Consider the following 18,984-nt stretch of genomic DNA (forward strand, 5'->3'; position numbering starts at 1 on the left):
CATGCAGTACTGACTATGGCTTGCTATAGCTATGTGAATGAAGCATTAAGCTCTGACTTTATGCTTACTGTGAGAAGTTTGTGTGCCTGTAAGGCTGTGCTATTAGCCATTATTACATGTGTTTGCAGCAAAAATGAACTGAAGGGTTGAGGAAGGTATTTTTCCTACGTGCCCCTCTCTCCCTTTGAATCCTTTTGCAAACATGTTTGTGGACAACTAGTGAAAAGTCAGGGAGAAGAACGTAGTAAGATAACTGCTGAAAATACTTCTTCCTCTAATAAACCAGATGTTAGTGGCTGCATGTTTAAATTTTTTACTTACATGATGTTAAAGGAAGGGAGGAGGTAGTTTCTTTTCCTGTACTGATCTAAATCCTTAATTTTTTGATTACTTATGCAGTATCAGTTACAAAGGAACCATGACTGCACAAATGCAAAAGTCTTTGAGTCTCTCTTTGAGGCACATTGATTCAAAATAATGGCAATTGTAACCAGTTCCTTTTTCCTTAGTGAATATTGTACTTTTCTGTTATCCCTGTGATTTTTGGCCTCTGGCTGAGTTTCAGAGCTAAATGAAAGGAATTGTCATGTGAAAGAGTGAAAAAAGGCTTACAGCAGTTTGCCTGTGTAATAAAGCTTTCAGAACCTCACTCCATCAATGGTAACTAAATCTCTTGATGGTGGCAGAAGCTGGCTCATAGTAGGTATAAAAGTGTTAAACAACAGTGTGACAGTATTAAAGAAGTTTTAAAAAATCATGCATTTCAGACAGTTGCTTTTATGGTCTTAAATTGGGTGGTGTGAGTAGAAACGTGATATAACTGAGTAATGTAATGGTATGACCTACTGAAACTCTGCATGTGCCTGAACTGGCCTGATCTAGAAAAAAGAGGTACACAAACCAATATTTCAGGAATGGGGAATGGATAATTGCAGCTTTCTGGTCCTACTGCTCTTCTGTTACATGTTCAACAACCCAAAGCTGATAATGCTAGGCTTTGATCTTCCATAAAATTTACAATACAGTTGGAGCTATGAGAATTTTTTTTAATCCTCATAACTTGACAAATTTGTTACTTGATGCATATAAGCAGACAAGTAGGAACTGTAAAATGTGTAGAGTTATTGGAATTTAAGGGATGAAAGGTGCCACTGTTGTCAGCAAATAACTATTTTAGAGTGTGTAGCTGGGTATACAGATTGAAAGACCAAAAACTCAATGTACTGGTTATAGCATGTATTCTCCTATATTTCTCCTACTCTAAAAATACCTATTCCTGAAGAAAGTATGTAAAGTATGAATAAAAGGAAGTGGGGAGGAATACTACTTGTGGAAACACTTGGTTAAATCCTACAGCGCAGTATGTATTGGGCAATGTGATAGAATTGTCCCAAAGAAGACTGTGGTAAGAGAACAGCCAGAGGAAGGGAGTAGTGTCAAAATATGAGCTAGAAAAGAGAGATCAGTTAGCAGTTAGGTGATTTAGTAACAGCCAATAAATGGTAATTGAATAAATTGAACTACATCAGGGCTACTTAAAGTGGCAAACTCAGATAAGCTGCATCAGATGGGTCACAAGTTACCAGATGTTTGCAATAAAGCACGTTTATTCTTGTAAAAGAAAACTTAAATTCTAATTAACTGTGTGCTGACTAGCCATAGGTTAGTTTGGTATAGGGTAATATAGTCTCCATACAGTATTTGCTTGTGCACATATGTTCATCTTACAGTTTTTAGGAAATACATTTATTAGTGTTTAATGCAGTGAACACTACCCAAGTATTTCTCTCATAAAGTGTTAGCAAATGGAGTTCATGACCAACTTATTGTTATTTCATGTGCTTTTTTAGTCTTTTTCTGATCTAACATCCATTCTGTTTTGGAGAACCATGTCTAGCTGTAGTAGAAACTGTTCTCCCACTTGAAGTAAATGCAGAGCTGAGAACATTGTAATTGTCAATATGGAATCAGCTGTAGATTTTCTGCTTCTCTTCCTCTATATTGATGGATTTGAGGGGAAGATTTCTTGCTCTACAGTCAGTGATAAAGCTTGTGGCTCAGAGGAATTTCTTTCTCAAGTTCTTCAGCACACCTGTAAGATATTTTTTTAACATTTGAGACAAGGTGCTTTCCTAGTTGAAGTAGTATTAGGTAACATTTCACATAGTTATTGTTTCGACTGTCTGCCTCTAAGTGTAGTTCTTGAACAGAGGAAAGATAATTGAAAAAGCCAGATCAGGTCCCTGTATTGCTGCTTCCTGATGAGTCAGTACAGGCATAGTGACAGACAGCCTGTGTGGTGCCATTGCCATCACACATGCATTACAGGCCTATTATTAAGCATGCAGCTGTAGCAAGTGGTTTAACTGTTACGTGCAAACTTCATTTTATTCTGAGAGCTGAAATGGATTTTCCCGTGTAAGCCTGCAACGTTTATGCCAGATGGATGAGGATATTGGCAACATCTCACATTTCTGCACGCATTTGGTCAGAGGTTCAATCCGTCATTATGGATAGGATGTTATGTAAGGACCAAAGAGACTTGAACTTGGTATCATCGTTGTTGCTCAGGACCCTGTGAGTGGCAGCTGGGTTTTGCAGCCTGAAGATGAGCATCTCATCTTTGTATACAAAGCACAGTGAGAGCTGGATGCTTCGTGTTTGTTGATGCAGCTCTTGTAACAGTTGCAAAATAGGATTTGTGTCCTACCTGAGGTAAGAGCATGCATCTCAAAAACAAGATGTACTTTTGGAACTCATAGATGGCTATTGGTTGTCCCTCTGAGGAACGATGGGACAAGAATACAGGCATGCTGCCATGACCCAGCAGGACAGTGTGTCCCTGAGAAAGCTGTTACAGGCTGTGTAGAGACTTACAATCAACTGATAGAAATACTTCATTTGCTTAAGCTCTAAAGATACCTGTCCTTGTAGAAATCTGTTCTAAATGTTAAGCATGGCCTGCAGGCTTGTATGCAGAAACTAAATCAATAGCTTAACTGAAATTCCCATTGATCTTCTGCCTACTTGATTATTTATATGCATTCTGGAAGATCACATTCTTTTTTTTGACAGATAAAAAAAAAGTTATGCCCTAATGCTTCAAAAGAAACCTTAAAAGATGTTGCTTTTTTTTTTCATGGGTGTTTCATTGTCCATTTTTATGAACGAATTGTGCTTCCACGTAAGTAGAGCAAATTACAGCATTGTTTTCAAGGGAGGAATATCTGAAAACATGGTGCTATGGTTTATTGGCAGGTGAGTGCCCTGGATTCACTGGAGTGAGGGGGATGTACTCAGTAGTTACAGCGCGTGAAGTTGACCCTGGGTGTTCTGGTGTGTTGTGTAACATAGTTGCAGTTGCACAGTCCATCCTATCAGTCTGACTTCTGTGCTGAAGGCTAGAGTGGGAACTTGGAGCTATTGCCTTTCTGGAATATTTTCTTAGGTGCCTTATGAGGAAAGTGGAAAGGAAAGACTGACCTGCAAAGAGCTTTTTATGTTCTTAGTAACTCTGTCAATATATGTGGTTTTTAAAGTAGCTATGAGTTTGCTTCTATTCCCAGAGCAGGAGGTAGCATATGCCCATCCTCTGTTTCCAGGGGAAAAGAAACTGCTTTGCATCTAATTCATTAATCTTTTCTCAGTATTGACTTCATATGATAAAATGCTTCAGTGCATCTGCAGTGGGCTTGAATTGTGCCTGACAGAAAGCAGCTTTCTTCAGCGTGTTCTGGCCACTGGATTCCAAAGATGAAGTTGTATGCAAGGCCTCTCTGCGCCCTTTTGAATAGCTTGTGATGCACTGGCATTTTATTCTGCATTTCCAATGTTTTCTTTGGAGTGACTTCATGTTTTCTAAATTCAGTTAATATCAAAAATAAAGACACTGAACAATGTGATTTGGTGGAAAGTATACCAAAAGCTTATCTTGTTTTGCTGGCTTTCATTTTAGTTTGCAATTATTCTAGATAATCTGCTCAGTGTAAACTTAATTACCTTCCTGCACTGTCTTTTCCCACTTTTAACTTTGCCCTAATCTAGGGACAGGATTTGAGCCCTTGCACTCTGTTGTGCAGTGCTATGTGGTGGTCTTGCTAGAGCATTGAATTTGCATCTAGTCAATGAACAAAGATGGCAATGATGTGTTCTCCCTGTAAAAGACTTTTATAATGGGACACCTGAAAGGGGAAGTGAGAGTAACATGGTGGCTGTGTTATATAACATGGGTGGGTTGTCATAGCACAAATTTGGTTAATGTTTTTATCTGTTATGCTGGGTTAATGACAAACTTCCACTGAAGTTGCTAATAGAAATTAACTAGCTGTTAGTTAATCCTTTCTGGTAGCTGGGTATTTTAATGATACTTTCTTTCCATGGTCTGCATGTTCCTGAACATCTGTCCTCTCAGAATATCTTCAACTTTTACTGGCAAAAAATACTTAAAATCCATCTAGTTGCTTCCTGTATTCCCTCCAGTCTAGGGTGAACTTTACAAGACAAAGAAGAAAAGCTGTACTTGTATATATAAGACGCTTTACTAATATTTCATGCTCTTATAATTTATGAAAAGGCCTAAGCTTGTATAGCTGCAGAAAATTGCAGGTTTTAGTGCTCTTGGGTATTCATAGATTTGAATAATCACAGAATGTTCTGAGTAGGAAAGCACCCACAGAGATAATTGAGTCCAATTCATGGCTCCACACAGGATCACCCAAAAATAAAACCTGATTTCTGAGAGCATTGTCCGAGTGCTTGAGTTCCAGAAGGGTTTGAGCTGTGACCACTGCCATGAGGAGCCCCTTCTAGTTCCTGACTATTCTCTGGTGAATAACCTTTTTGTAACGACTGCCTGACCCTTCACTGATGCAGCTCCATTTCTCTTGGTTCTGTCTCTGTCCCCACAGAGCAGTGCTCAGTGCTATGCTTCCACTCACCTTGAGAGGAAGCTGTAGGCTACCCTGAGGTCTCACTGAGTCTCTTGTCTAGGCTGCAGAAACAGAGACCTCAGCTGCTCCTTAGATGTCTTTCCCTCAAGACTCATGTTTGATGAAGTACAGATCAAGATCACGCAAACAGATCAGGATCACTATGGATGATGTGTAGCACTGCTGTTATCAGAGGCCTAATGAATTCAAACAGTCATTGTCCTTTGCAAATATACTTTTTATGTGCCAGTTTATCTGTGGTAACTTTGTTACAGAGATGTTTTTTACACTAGGCGTTGATTGGAGAGCAGTCCTCAAAGATATCTTAGAGAAGAAAGCTGAAGTTTTACAAGTTTTCCCTGTTTTTTCTGTGAGGTTTGCAGTTTTAGAATTCTGGGTCATGCTCTGAATGACAGATGGCCAAGAGAGCCTTGTTTCAGTTCATATTACGATAGGTGAATGGTTGGACTAGATGAGCTTGTAGGTCCTTTCCAACTTTGTGATTCTATGAAAGTATCAAGCAACAGAGTTAAGTTTTAAGTGGTTTGCGATGTGACTGCTGACAAAATACAAGTGTAGAGAATAGCTGAGCAGAAATGTGATAGGCGTACCGCTAAGTGCTGGCTGTCCCTTCTCACTAACTTCTCCCTTCTTCCTCTTCCCCACCAAATTGCACCATCGTGAATGTTCCCCAGCAAAGGAAAGATGTGAGCCTGTTGGAGCAGGTCCAGGAGGGCTGCAAAAGTGCTCAGTGAGCTTGAGAAATTTTTTTTAAGGTGATGGTGTTGAGGTACTGGAACAGGTTGCCTGAAGAATCTGCAGGTGCCCCTTCCTAAAAATGTTCAAAGTGAGGCAGATTGCGGCCCTAGGCCTCCTAATTTATTCTATTGACCTGCAACATCATAGGTGGGTTTTGTAGGATGGCAGTAGATGTTGAACCTTCCTGCTGATATTCCCTTACATGTTGTTGCTGTGTGACAGATGGCAGCAGAGGGACAGTCTGACACAATGGTGTCTGACATGGAGGTGTGTATGCAGTGAAGGTGTGTCATCGAATTCCTCCATCTGAAGAAGATTGCATTCAGTCATATTTAGCAATGCTTGCTGAACATTTATGGAGACCTAATAGTGGATGTGAGCATACTGAGGCATTGTGCAGTGCATTTCATTAATAATGCTGTCTTAACATCTGTGAAGCAGTGGGTCACATCTGCTGGTGCAGATTTTTACAAGTGTGGCATGCAAGCTCCTGTTAATCACTGGTGAAATACATAGCTAATGGTGATGGCTGTGTTGAAAAGGAGTGTTGTGTAACTGAGAATTTGCTGTAACAAATAGCATTGTGCTCTTTCTATCTGTTGTAGCTTCCATGGAAACAAATAGCAGGTGTTACTTTCAAAGCAGCTCACCTGGGTAGTCCTTAGGGTTCCTTCTAACCCCCATCATTCTATGATTATTCTGTAATTTGTCAATAAAACTACTGTGGAAATTTTTGTTCAGTTAAACATGAGATGTTAGTGTAGCCAGTTTGTTATCCTTAGCATGAAGTGTGTATCTGGGGGCAGAATTGGGCCTTGCTGTTCTACTCCCTAGTCCCATCCTGTAAGCATTCTTAACAGCAGCTGTGTGAAAGGCAGTGTTATGAAAATTGAGATTATTGGTGTTTGGGAACCAGCTGTGTTTTAGGGACCAGTGAAGAAAAGGAAGCTTTCTGCTAGCATTTCCCCCATCGCTGCTTTTATTATCAGACACTGACTTTACAGTGCCTGGTATGGGACAGGACTTCTCAGTTGGTTTTGCTAGGGATAAGAGCTACAATAACACCTCTGGTTATGTAGCCTCTGAAGATTTTTCCTCCAAGAACAAACTTGAAAGAGGGTAAAATTATTTTCCAAAATCGAATCTGAATCTACAGCTTACTGGAAGTTCTGTAACCCATTACACACTACTTGAACTGTCCAGTCATCTTAGGGATGGCAGCCACTGCCTGAGGAAGAGAGAAATAACTTAGTAATGAACTGAGGTTTGTTTCTGGGGTGTGCTTTGGCATATATCAAGTTAGACCTTGAGGAATGACTCTGATTTAATCCATCATTAATTTATTTTCCAAGAAAGATTGTTAATGCAGTCTGAGAGGCTACTGGGCAAGGACATGTCAGTGTGTTTAAATTTAGTAATGTCACTCTACCAGTGATTGCAGCTGTCAGAACTGATACACTCTTGCTAAGAAAATGAATCATTTTTTATCTTTTTGGTTCTATTTGTTTAAAGTACTTTATAGTGTGTGAGGCAGATTAGACAGCTGTAAGCTGGTTCCCTGTTACCATCTGGAGAAGCAGGTTGTCCTACTGCAACCACTCCTAGAGAAATGCTCTACGTAATTCCCTGAAATCTGTAGCAAGATGTGCAAGAACCTGATCTGAAGAACTTTTTTACGTATGCACCTATGACCTAGAAGTACTTTCCAGAGATGGATCTACATTGGAGCTTTGCTTGCTTCTGAACTCTTCAATTTGAAAAAAAAATGCTTTGAGGCCAAATGAGTTTGGTTTTTTTTTTTGAGGGAGGCAGACATACCAGCTAAAGACTGAAATTTATCTCGGTTTATACTTTTTTATTAGTTAACTCATGCAAGTTGAGATGACAGTACAAATGGACATTCTCCTGTGCAAGCCTCTTATGGCTTGCTGGGCTGCAATTGTTTAGTTAATTAGAACTCAATTTGAAAAAAAAATAAAATAAAATAAAAAAATTTAAAAAAAAATTGAAAAATTAAAAGGTGAAAGAAGAGTAGATGTGATATGAGAAGAAACTTTTCTAAGGAATATTAGTTAAGAAAGAGAAATCGCCTGTGTATGCTCAGAGTATTGCTATTCCAGAGGAAAGGTCGTTTGACCCGAAGTGTCCGGAAAGGACAGGTAGCTACATGCATGATCAGATAAAGTCTTACTTGCTCAGATGCAATGAGGTTGGAAAAGGGAATGGCTTAGTAGAAGAGTGGAGCTCAAGTTTACAATGTCTGTTACATTTGTCTTTTCTTTACCCTTTCCATAGCCCTTCCCATTTCACTTGTTTGTGTCCCTTACAGGGTCTCATTCTGCTGCAAGGAAATCAGGTGAATGAGCTGCCGCCTAATCCTGACGAGCCCGGAAAACATCTATTTGAAATTGCCCCAGGTAGGCCAGCAAGTCCTTTTACTTCCTGCATAACCTTAAGTATTCCCTTTAGCTGACATCAGTGATAAGAGAGCTGCGTGGCTTACTTGAATTCTAGGCATTCTGGTACACTAGCCAAATCACGTAGAGAAATTGAGAAATAGGGCTTGATAGAGTTATTTGTTGTGATAGTATCTCTTTTTGGATGGAACTGATGCTGTGATACCTCAGAAAAACAGTTGGAATGCCTTGCACCCCTATACTTTCCTGTTTTGAGGGGGCTCCTGGCCAGCAGTGCTGGGTGATCTCTCGCTTTAGTGTGGTTTTCCAGTTTTAGGTTGTGGTAGATGCTGCCATGGAACGCAGAGCTTATGGAAAAGAGACATGCAATGTCTGGATGTAATTTTTTAATGTATCCTGATAAAGTTTAAAAACAAAAAAGTATTATATGTTTTTTTTGAACTGAAAAAATTAAGAGAATAGGCTGCAATGGGAGTAGCTGCAGGTGGTAAGATCTGCAGAGAAGAAAACTGCTGCACTGCAAGCAGTATTAGAGATGAAGAATGAGGGAGGCATGCCTCTCTGTGTGCTTGTCTTCTGGTACCTGTGGCAACAATCTGAGGAGAAACAAACTAATTTACTAAATATGTTATCAGAATGCAAGATTATAATCAGAATTGAAGCTAATAAATCAAATATAATGAGAGAGAGAATGTCTGAAAGGTGAGTAGGGCTCACCATAACACTGAGGTGAAATGCGCAGTCCAGTTGAGCAGCAAGGAGACGGGAGGAGAGCCAACAAAGAAAAGCGGACAAAAAAAGAGTGCATCAGGAGCACCTTGCCAGGAGTTATTTCTCTTCTCTGTGACCACAAAGTCCCCTGGGGAATGTAGTTCTTCTCTTCTGGGCAGGTACCCAGAACTTGAGCATTAATAGTTAAACTCCCAGTGCTCCACATGATGTTATGATGTGGAATACCGAAAACCAAAAATCGCAAAACTATGATAAATGCACAGCACAGGGTATGCTTGTCCATATGGGTAAATACTACTGCTTTGGAGGCGGGTGTGCATTTGGCTGTGTGCTAGCAGCGGTTCTCTTGCCACGTAATCAGGCTGGGCATAAAATGTCTGTGTTGTACACTCAACGTGGTATCAATCAGTTCAAGAGCAATTAGATAGTACTGGAAGGCTCTCAATTGTACAAACAGGCAGAGTTTACAATAACTCGCTGTTAGAGCATTCCGTTTGACACACAAGAAGGTACTTTTTTTTTTTTTTTCTCTTGCTTGTCACTGCATGTTGTCTGGAAATGCTCCCTTATCTTTATATTGTTCCACGCCTTCATAGGCTGGACTCTACAAACAAATCAGTAGGGCAATGTGCTCACAGTGTTGTTTACATGTAGGCATCTCCTTGAGAGTGACATTGATTGTTTGAACGTGACAGATCTTATGTACTATTTCTCAAAGATTGTGCGCCATATTCTTGCTGTAAAGTGAACTGGGCTGTGAAAGCACTTGGATTTTCCTGGTTGTGAATATATCCATGTGTTCTTGTACTAAAGGCAATTAACAGAGCCACTGGGTAAATGGGATTCTTCACTTCTTGCTAGCCTTTTAGGTTTTACTTCTGTGGGCTGCAAAATAGATCGCATGAGCCACAAATGGTGGTTGCTTCAATGGAGTTGGCAGTAACAATACTGTGTGGCTACTTGAGAAAGGCTCTCCAAAGAGATAGAAAAAAGCAACACGTGGCAGCATAGTTTTGAGACCCAGGACATCTGTGTTCAGTCTTTTGTGTTCAGTTTTGTCATTGCTCTTCCCTGGGCTCCTAGGAACAACTACTTACTCTTAGTGAACCACTGTCCTGCCAGTAAAATTCAGATGTTTTCTCTACAAAGTGGAGATGAATCTATTTGTGTCTGTAGGGAGCTTGTTTGAAACACAGATAACAAGTATTGAAGAATGCTATAAATAGCCAGTCAATGCAGAATGTGATTCAGCACAGATGTCACTGAAAAAACGTAGCTTGAAGAGTTTCCTATTCTGTTCACAGTACATTTATTCTGTGCCGATTTTGGCATAAATGCGTTTTCTTTCTTGCCTGTCTTCTAAAATGATTTCTTGCCAGAACCACAGAACATCCACGTAATGAACAGTTCTTATATTGGTACCAGATAGAAAAGGGAGCACAGATGATCTTGCAGGACCCAAAACATTATTTTCCATCAGTTCCCATCTTTCCTTGTGTTGACACTATGATCAATATTGCTTCTTAATTGTGTTCCTGTCCTCCCAGTGTAAACTTGGCACTACATAGTCTCTAAAAGGTGATAAGATCTCTCAGTGTTTTTAACTAAGCTGAGGATTTGTTAGCAGAAGCATATTCCGTAAATACAGATATAAGATTTTTCAGTACATGTGAAATGCAGGGCTTTAACAAAATTCAGAGCAGTCCTGTATTCTGAATGTTTCTGTAGTGTCCTGATACCACCTTAACTGGTAAAGAGAGAGACTGAGATCTATCTTGTAGTTCCTGACAAGAAATGTCCCAAACTTTGGATTGTAGCACCAGCTACCTCCAAAAACCTACTTCGTGTTTGATAGCTAGCATTTCAGCGTTCTTATTACTAGAGCAGTTGCCTGGAGCTTACTGCATGTTTTTGTGTTGTCATCTTGCCAGCAAGTGCTACTTCCTCAGAGTGCAGAAACTAGATTAACAGCATGTCCTGCACTGTAACAGAGCCTGTATTGATTTTCTGCTGAGTAACAAGAACTAATGATGGGCATTGTGTATTATTCATGTTTCATCAAATCATTTATAAGCTGTGTAGTGCAGCTGTGAGAAGGGTTAACTCAGGACGTGAGAGACAGTAGAATAGTTCTACAGTGAAACCAGTGTTGTATCAAGTGGCAGCACTTTCTAAACTGCCTCCTTTGGCAGAAATACTCTCTATCCTCTCTTCTGGAGAAACTGCATGTATTTCTGGACCCTTTTTAGCCTGTTCATGCTTTCTTCTCCCACAGCTAATAAAGCTCAAAGTGGAATGGCAGAGTAAAGCATGGACACTTCAATAATTGCTCTTATGTACCAGGGTGCATGTGCATGTGGTGGGAGGGTGTTTCTAAAAAATTATTGGGATGGTCTGAGGCCAAGTGCAAAGTTTAGTTATTTGGGGCTGATCTTCACACATTGCAGCTACTATCTGAGAATGTCCTAGGGGAGTGTTGATGACTTAAATGCTTCTGGGTTTTTACTTTCTAGAAGGTTGATGTTTTTAATGCCATGTGGCAAATAGCTTGTCTCATTTCAATAATTTGCTCTTTGCAGCACTAAGAGAGGAGATGCACAAGTTCTGCAGAATCAGAGATCATTCTCTGAGACTGGAAGGTTTTAGAGTCAAGGGAGTGGTGAAAAAGTTCAGAAGGTAGGACAAAATTGTTGTCTTTAGGGCATGGATTATTAACAACTGACTGAAGAATAGCTTTTCTTTGTAGAAAACTTGATGAGTTGAAGGGTTTTTTTTCCCTCTTTAGGATGGATTCAGTCAGACTTCTCATGAAGAATGAGAGGGGGAAGACATAAACATTAAAATTTTTCCTTAGTTAAGCTGATACCTTAATGACTAACATTGTCACCTGTGCAGGAAACCCAAGTTTCTCTTCCACCAAGTGAGGCCTGGACCCTGAATCTGTCATCTGTGAGTACCTTCCATCATTACTGGTCTTAGTGGGACAGATGGTTTTGCTTCACTTTTAACTCTGAAATTTAGAATAACTTTATTAACATCATTTTTGGAAGAACGTTTGCCCTTTTCACAAACTGGCTTGTTGCGATTGAAAGTAGCTTTTCAGATAAACTCTCTCCTGATTCTTAATAACAGCTTGCCATAGTGCTGTTTGCTGAGGCTGACAGTGACAGCTCTTAGCTAGAGCTTTACGTGAAAGATAAGTGCAGTATTGTGGTAATTATAATTTGATTTCATTGGAAACCACTGCTAAAGAGATTGATCTTGCTTGTCCCTTTTCCTCTTGGCTTTTTCCCCAATATACTCTGATTTCTCACTTCTACTGTTGTGACTGGGGGGAAAAAAAAGTCTTTGAAACCAGTTGGACTTGAGGTTGATCAAACAAGGACTGATGGAATATGCTTTATACTCCTCTTGAGTAATGCTACCAGCCCTCTCATTCAGACGATTCAGTCTCCGAATCTTGTCTTGGGCTTTGTGTAGGCTTAGCCAGAGCAAAGGTGCTTATGTTTGATTCACATTTAGGTTATTTTCAAAGCTTTGTACTCTCGCATGCTGTTCAATTAATTATAAAGTCTGAGCTCAATATCAACAAACTGCCTTTTTCAAAAGGGACCTGAACTCAGCAGTGATTCTTAAATATGGACTTTTTTGTATTCTGCCAGTAGGCAGGCTTAAAATGCGTCATCCAGGAACTTCTTTGTAGGAGCTGTTTCACTGCCTTTTTAAACTATTAAATAGGATATTAATAAAGGCAGAATTGGAAGATGGGAATACTAACTCTTACAGGAACTTTAGTTGTTGACCATATGTTCTGTAGGGAGTGCAGTTTTGCTGCTGGCAGTGTTATGGAGTGGTTGTAGTGGCAGCTCTTTTGTCTTGTCTCAGTAGGGTGAATGGTGCCTGTAAAGCACTGCTCTGCAGTACACTTCTCTGTCTCAGGTGATCAACAGCAATTAAGTTAGTTTTGTGACCTTTTTATCTCGGTTCCTATTGAGATGTGTAATTAAAATGCCTAGAGGAGTAATTAGAAATTCAGACACTTAGAATCATTCTGTATTTTCTATCAATCAATGCATACTCCAGTTCTAACTATCAGCAGGAAGCTGAGTTTGCTGCTGGAAATTAATATTTTCTCCTGAAACCTACAGTTGACTACTGACTGCATCTCTGGATATGTAATGTTGGTTTTAGAGGGCTTTATTTAGGTTTCTGGTATTCAGCACTTAGCATAGTAAGAATAGTAGTTCTAGGTTCTACTGAAAAGAGTGAAGTGATATTATTTCAGCAGAGCACTTGTGGAAATGCTTAGCAAGCTTATGGACATCAGTAAGTATCCATGACATTGCACTGACCTGTAGGAGAAGACAGATCTGCAGCACAGCTGCCATTGTTACTGGCAGCTGATCTTTAATTCTTTTAATTCTGATCTTTAATTCTTCTGGAAGCCTGGAGTGCAACTGAAGGCAGAATATTTATGTCACTGAAAGTGGTAACTATCTTAGGGAATATAAACTAGACTTCTCATTTATTAAGGAGGGATAAAGCTAAAATATTTTCTCTGAACTGTCTTTATAACAGAATGCCTAGCACAGTGAAATTGCACGCCTTCTTTCCTGACAGTCTGGAAACTTTTTACTATCTTACAGTTTGGGTTTAAGACCTCCAAGGAAATACCAAGTACACTTGTAGTACCAGATACATCTGCTGGCCTTTTGTCTGCTGCAGGGACTCCTTACATGCAAGATGAGTGCAGCCAAAGACCCTTTGAATACATGTATGCTGTATTTTCATAACAAAAAATGCAAAATCTTGATTCTTTAGCATGTGCTCTGCTTGCTCCATCAGCTCTTGAGCACTAGATGGTGCTGGTTCTTTCTACCTTTTGCTCGGAAACTTGCAATGGTTTTGGTATATCCTGAATCACTTGAATTTGAGTTCATTCTGTAAGAGGAAATTAGCCTCTCCTTGTTTCTCCATGTCTCCTCAAAAGCAACTCAACAAGTGAGAGTTTCTGAAAGCGATGTTGTCTATCTCCTGAAGCTATTTCTGTGCTCTGTAGGCAGAATATAGCATTGCATACATTTCCAAATTTTTGCCCTGCCATGAGCAACTTAGTCTTCTTGGATCTATAAGATGCTACTGCAGATTCTAAGCTGCAGCCACAGGTGCCAAAATCAAGTGTTTGAAAGCATTCAATTTCAAATTCTTTTCTTGCTTCATGTTAGGATGGATTTCCTTCTTATGGAAGAGCAAAGTGTGTACTGTATGGATATGTGCAATAATGGCTGTATGGAAAAGCCACTTGAATCTAGGCCTCCACTCTTGAAGGTAAACCATCCTCACCTGGGGCTTACTGGCTATTTTGTTGTATCTATCAGTTTTTCCCCATCCTGAACCTGACAAACTTATTTTTTGTAACATTTATCTTTTTTTTTTTTTTCTTTCTAGTTTTAAGGAATAGGAATTTGCTTCCTCTGCCTGGGTATTCAAGTAAGAATTTGATTGAAAGTCTCACGGCATTGCTTCTTAGGGATTTGCCTGAAAAACACTAAAGGTCTTCCTCAGGGCAGCTCTTTCTCCTCAGCTAAAATGATTTTACGTGCCTGAAAACAAAAAATAGTTTTCATGGCCTGGCCAGACCCTGACAACTTAATTTAGGATCAGCAGAAGCACCAAGGGGCTGCCAGTGTTTCTGGGTTTGTTGTATAAATTGATTTGAGTTAAGCAACTGTTATTTGTGGAAGTTAATGGAGGCCCTGGCTTCACTCATAAAGACATTAGACATTAACAATTCAAATCTGCAGGCAGGGCATCTCTTCTTACTAATCTCCTGATCCATGAATACTTGACTGTACCGTTTCATTGATTAATCTTTCTTGAAAGACAACCTGAAAAAAAAGACTGAAACCTTGTCATCTGAATTTGTATAATCTTTACTGATTTCAGTAATGTTATGTTAGGTCCAGTGGTGTACAGAGATCAATACTCTATTGCCTACTTAAGGCAGTGGCTCATTCCTGTTTAAGGTCTTAATACAGCAACCAGGCTTCCATATAGACGCATTACTAGGCTCCTCTTCCCCCCAAGGACTGTGATGCTCTTTGATAGTTATGAATTTTTTGGCTCACCTTGTATTGTCAATTGAAAACATGCTGAAGGGTATCAAAAGGCACCTGCAGCCAGTAAATTGTTTTTACTTTTCCCCCTTACCATATGCAGTGCCCAAGGCTTATGTTTGCATTTGGCATGCAAAGATTCTGCTTCATGCCTTTCTTTCATTAGATGTGTCTGATCTATTGCCTACATCCATCAGTGCTCTTGGGTAGTTTGAAGTGATCCTGGAAATGGACTGTGACAGCATATGAGTTCTTCTGTCCTGGAATCTGCATCTCCAGGAGAAACTCTACATCTGATCTCTAATCACTAGCACCTAGATATCTTGAATGCAAGCACTGGCTTTCAACAAAAATGCTGTTTTTTACAACTTCAGTTGCAACAGTATGTGACCTTCTAGGAAAGGAGCTTCATGAATGGCTTTTTCTGCTAGCAGAGATCATTAAGATATAATTTCTAACTGTTGTAGAGCAGCTTTCCTTAACCCATTGTATTTCTGAAAGTCAGATATGTTTGCATAGCATTTTGTGAGGGCTGCCCTTTGGATGCAGAGATGTGGTTCTGTAAGATGTTGTCACTGGAACCTGCAAGGCATATTTTAATCCCATCAGGTTGGCTTTTTAGTGCAAATTAGGTAAGATTTTGAGCTCTTTTTCCTGTGATATTCCAGAGTAAGATCTGAATATTTTGCCTTAAGGATGATATATTAAGCCCTGAGGAGCATGTGGTTGGTATAGAGATAAATATATTTAGCATTTCAGTGCAGGAGTAGCTTTGTTTCATAAAGATGTGATATCAGTCTGTCAGTGCAATCTATTATATGGTCCCTTTCCTGTATTTCTTGGTAATCGGAAATGATGTCTTCAATGCTGTCTTGCCTCTTGTGTGCTCTGATGGTACTGCTTGATGTTCAGCTGTGTTCTGCACCAGAAGCAGCTGTGTTCCCTTTTTGTAATAAGGACGAGTGAGTTTTGTGTTTCATGCTATACTTAGGATGCCTCGGATGAAGATATCCAGCTGACTAACATGAAGTAAAGCAAATAAGCAATGTAGTTCATAGAACACAACGAATGTTAGAGATAGTAAAGATGAGTGTTAAAGGTCAGCATTATTACAAAGAAGGAAAATATTAACCTGCTTAGATACCCAACCCGCAAATGTTTTGCCAATTGAATAGTCTTGTTGAGGCGAGTTGAACTCTAAGTCATGTGGTATTGGGTCCTTCGTTTGAAGTTCATCTCACTTGCCTTTTGCTATTTAATGGGTTAATTCTTTTCCCAAGCTGCCTGAAACAGTCAGGTAACTTTACTGATAAAGTGTATTTCGGATTAATTTGTGGGCTTCTGTTAGTCATCTGAGCTAGAGAGTCACGTTTGCTTGCTCTTTTCCATAGGTTGTCCTTGGGACTGCTTTCTTTTTGATTTTCTACACTTGAACTTTTTAAGGGTCGCCATCTCTGCTGAGTGGTTCCTGTTTCTTTGTTTCTTTCTTCCTTTCTTTAAACTCAGATAGTACAAGTAAATAGTTGAATTTTGAGGGGGTGGATGAAGATTCTTGGGAGTTTAAATTTTTTAAAATGATTATGGATCCTGAAGTTGGCAGCAGATACACGTGTCTGTTGTGCAGTGTTTTGTGTTTGGAATAGCAGGAATAAAAGACAGACACTTAAGTTTGTAAATGTAAAATTTTGTCAATGGGGAACTTAATTTCTGCTCCAATCATACTGTTGTTATCACAGAATAACTGGAACATATGCAGCGTTTAATCACTTGTAGCTTTACTCTTATTTTCTACCTGATTTGGGCTGCTGTGGATCTGAGTTTCTGTGGTATGCAGCAGGTGCAGGCTAATGCAGAATATACATACTCTTCCATATCCTCTTTCCTCTCTTCTGAGCAGTGCTTCAGTCACATTATGCTCATTGAAAATAGGGCAAGAAGCAGAGCTGGTTGTTTCTAAACCAGGGCTGGACATCACCTAGGTGAAATAAACCAGAATGTTTGTTCCACAGAGTGCTCCAGAAGGGAATTCTGACACCTACAGAACATTCCTTATCTAAAGAATAGAAATGTAACTATAACCTGAGAACACACTATGTAATAACAAACCTGTTAGGCAGCACTTCTGCTGCTGCTGCTGAGGTAGCTGTTAGTGCTGGTGGCTGAACTGCTCAGTATAATATTCTGACTTCAAAATGCCATCTGCAAATAGTTCTGGTAAGAAAAATAAAACGTGTTTCCTTTTCACACAGCCCATGTGACAGCACAATGGGGAAGGAACAGCGAGGTTGATAGCATGCTTCTCCAGTGTCCGAATAGAAATCTAATTGGTAAGCTGCTGTCTGATTTGTTTATGAAGCTGTTTGTGAATGTTGCCCTAATGTCAATTGGAAATGGCAGCTGGCCTGATGTCAAACAGCTGTGATGATTCACATGCAACCCACTCTGTTTTTGCCTGAAACGCTACAGGGATAGCCAGTGCTATCAGTGTGAACCAGCTTGTGCTGGGCTGTCTGAACCTCACAGAGAAGAGGAGGAAGTAGGGCAAAGATGTATTGCCTATGGAGAAACACTTTAGATTTATACTTTACTGAGAAAGTAGCCATGTGAAAAAGTAACAGTAATGTTACATGTAAAGCTTTCTTAGCCTTCCTATGCTACTCTAGGCATTTCCAAAGTAGTGGTTATGTATGGTGACTGAACGAAAAGGGCTTGGTATTGGAGTGCTTATATGTGCTTTTTAAATAATTTTTCAGATTCTTATGCTATGCACGTATCTGTACTTAGCTTTACCCTTGGGTAGGGTCCTATCAACATGATTGCCCACAAAATACTTTCCACATTGATCCTATTATCAAGATTCACTTGTGTTACCCAGGAAGTCAGAGTAGGTCATGACAAAGGTCTCTCTTGTGCATAGTGTTTATGAATAAACTTAAAAAGGTGCAATTTATTGCAGGGTAACAAACTCACCTGACACCTGAACTGCTGGAAATGCAGGCTTTGTACTTTCCGAAGGTCTAATGCAACATGAAGAATGAAAAAGTGTGAAACAAGCAGAACAATTTAGTTTCCTTGGGGCAGCAAAGAGAAGTGCTGACATTAATCAGCTTAGAAATGAAATGCGTGCAATTTTAATACTTGAAGGTGTCCTTGGGAAGTGGACATGGAGAACCAAGGAATTGTGTGTTTTGAAATCAGTAAATTTTGGAATATCTATTTCTGTCAATTCTTGATGTTTAAAGAAATTTGTTCAGAAAGAGATGGATGTGAAATCTTTGACACGTCCAGAATGTGGGTGGCTTTTTGTTTACTTGTTTTTTTTGTGATGAAGCTCTTCTAACAGATAAATCCTGTAGATCCTTGAGTATTGGCTTTACGTGCATTGCAGATACAGGTAGCAGTTCCTCTTTCCTGATTGCTGTGAAGAAATTAATTCTTTATTAGTATTAGAGTAACTCAAACAGATCCTGTGGTTTGGGTTAAATATCCTTGGCTTAAAGGGGAGGCATTGTAACACTTTTGCTTGAGACCTAGTTACTGACCAGTGTGACTGTTTCATTTGTCCTATGTATTTATTCCAGGAGTAATTTTAACTCCTTTTTCTAGTGACCTATGTGTGGGTTCCTGTTAAGTCATGCGTGAGCTTGTCATTGTTTTTCTGAGGAGTGCATGGATGCGTCTGATATTACATGAAGAACGTAATCCCATTTTACATAGCATAAGTAGCAGAACTGAGCTATGCTAGTAAAGAAGCTTTAAACTCCTTACTAGAAATTACTTTGGTTTTATTACTTCAACAGTATATTTCTAAACAACTGTAAAATCCCTGACCTTGAAGAAACACAGTTTTTGTGACTATTCAAGATTTTTTTTTTTAAAGCAACATCAACATGTTGAGTCCTAAGAACGTTTACTGAAGTGTAGTTGATCTGTGTTGAATTTAGTGCCTTTTTCTCCTCATAAACCTTTCAGTCTTTATAGTACCTATTGCAGTGGATTCTGTTCAAGGTACTGTATTGTGGAACAAAAGAA

General features: G+C 39.5%; 1 protein-coding gene across 8 annotated transcripts in view; it reads left to right on the forward strand.

The window, feature by feature from the left end:
• The window catches only part of ARHGAP22 (Rho GTPase activating protein 22), a 147,287-nt gene that overhangs the window by 32,921 nt on the left and 95,382 nt on the right, over positions 1-18,984 (forward strand). For 6 of the 8 annotated variants that reach the window (XM_052677713.1, XM_052677709.1, XM_052677708.1 and 3 more), the window contains 2 exons: positions 8,017-8,104; positions 17,202-17,279. In XM_052677713.1, the coding sequence (XP_052533673.1) occupies positions 8,017-8,104; positions 17,202-17,279 (166 nt within the window). The remainder of the gene's footprint in view (positions 1-8,016; positions 8,105-17,201; positions 17,280-18,984) is intronic. The other 2 variants (XM_052677714.1, XM_052677715.1) reach the window with 1 other exon arrangement.

This window comes from Tympanuchus pallidicinctus, unplaced genomic scaffold (genome assembly GCF_026119805.1).
Source record: "Tympanuchus pallidicinctus isolate F22 unplaced genomic scaffold, pur_lepc_1.0 scaffold16, whole genome shotgun sequence".
In the NCBI taxonomy this organism is placed as follows: Eukaryota; Metazoa; Chordata; class Aves; order Galliformes; family Phasianidae; genus Tympanuchus; species Tympanuchus pallidicinctus.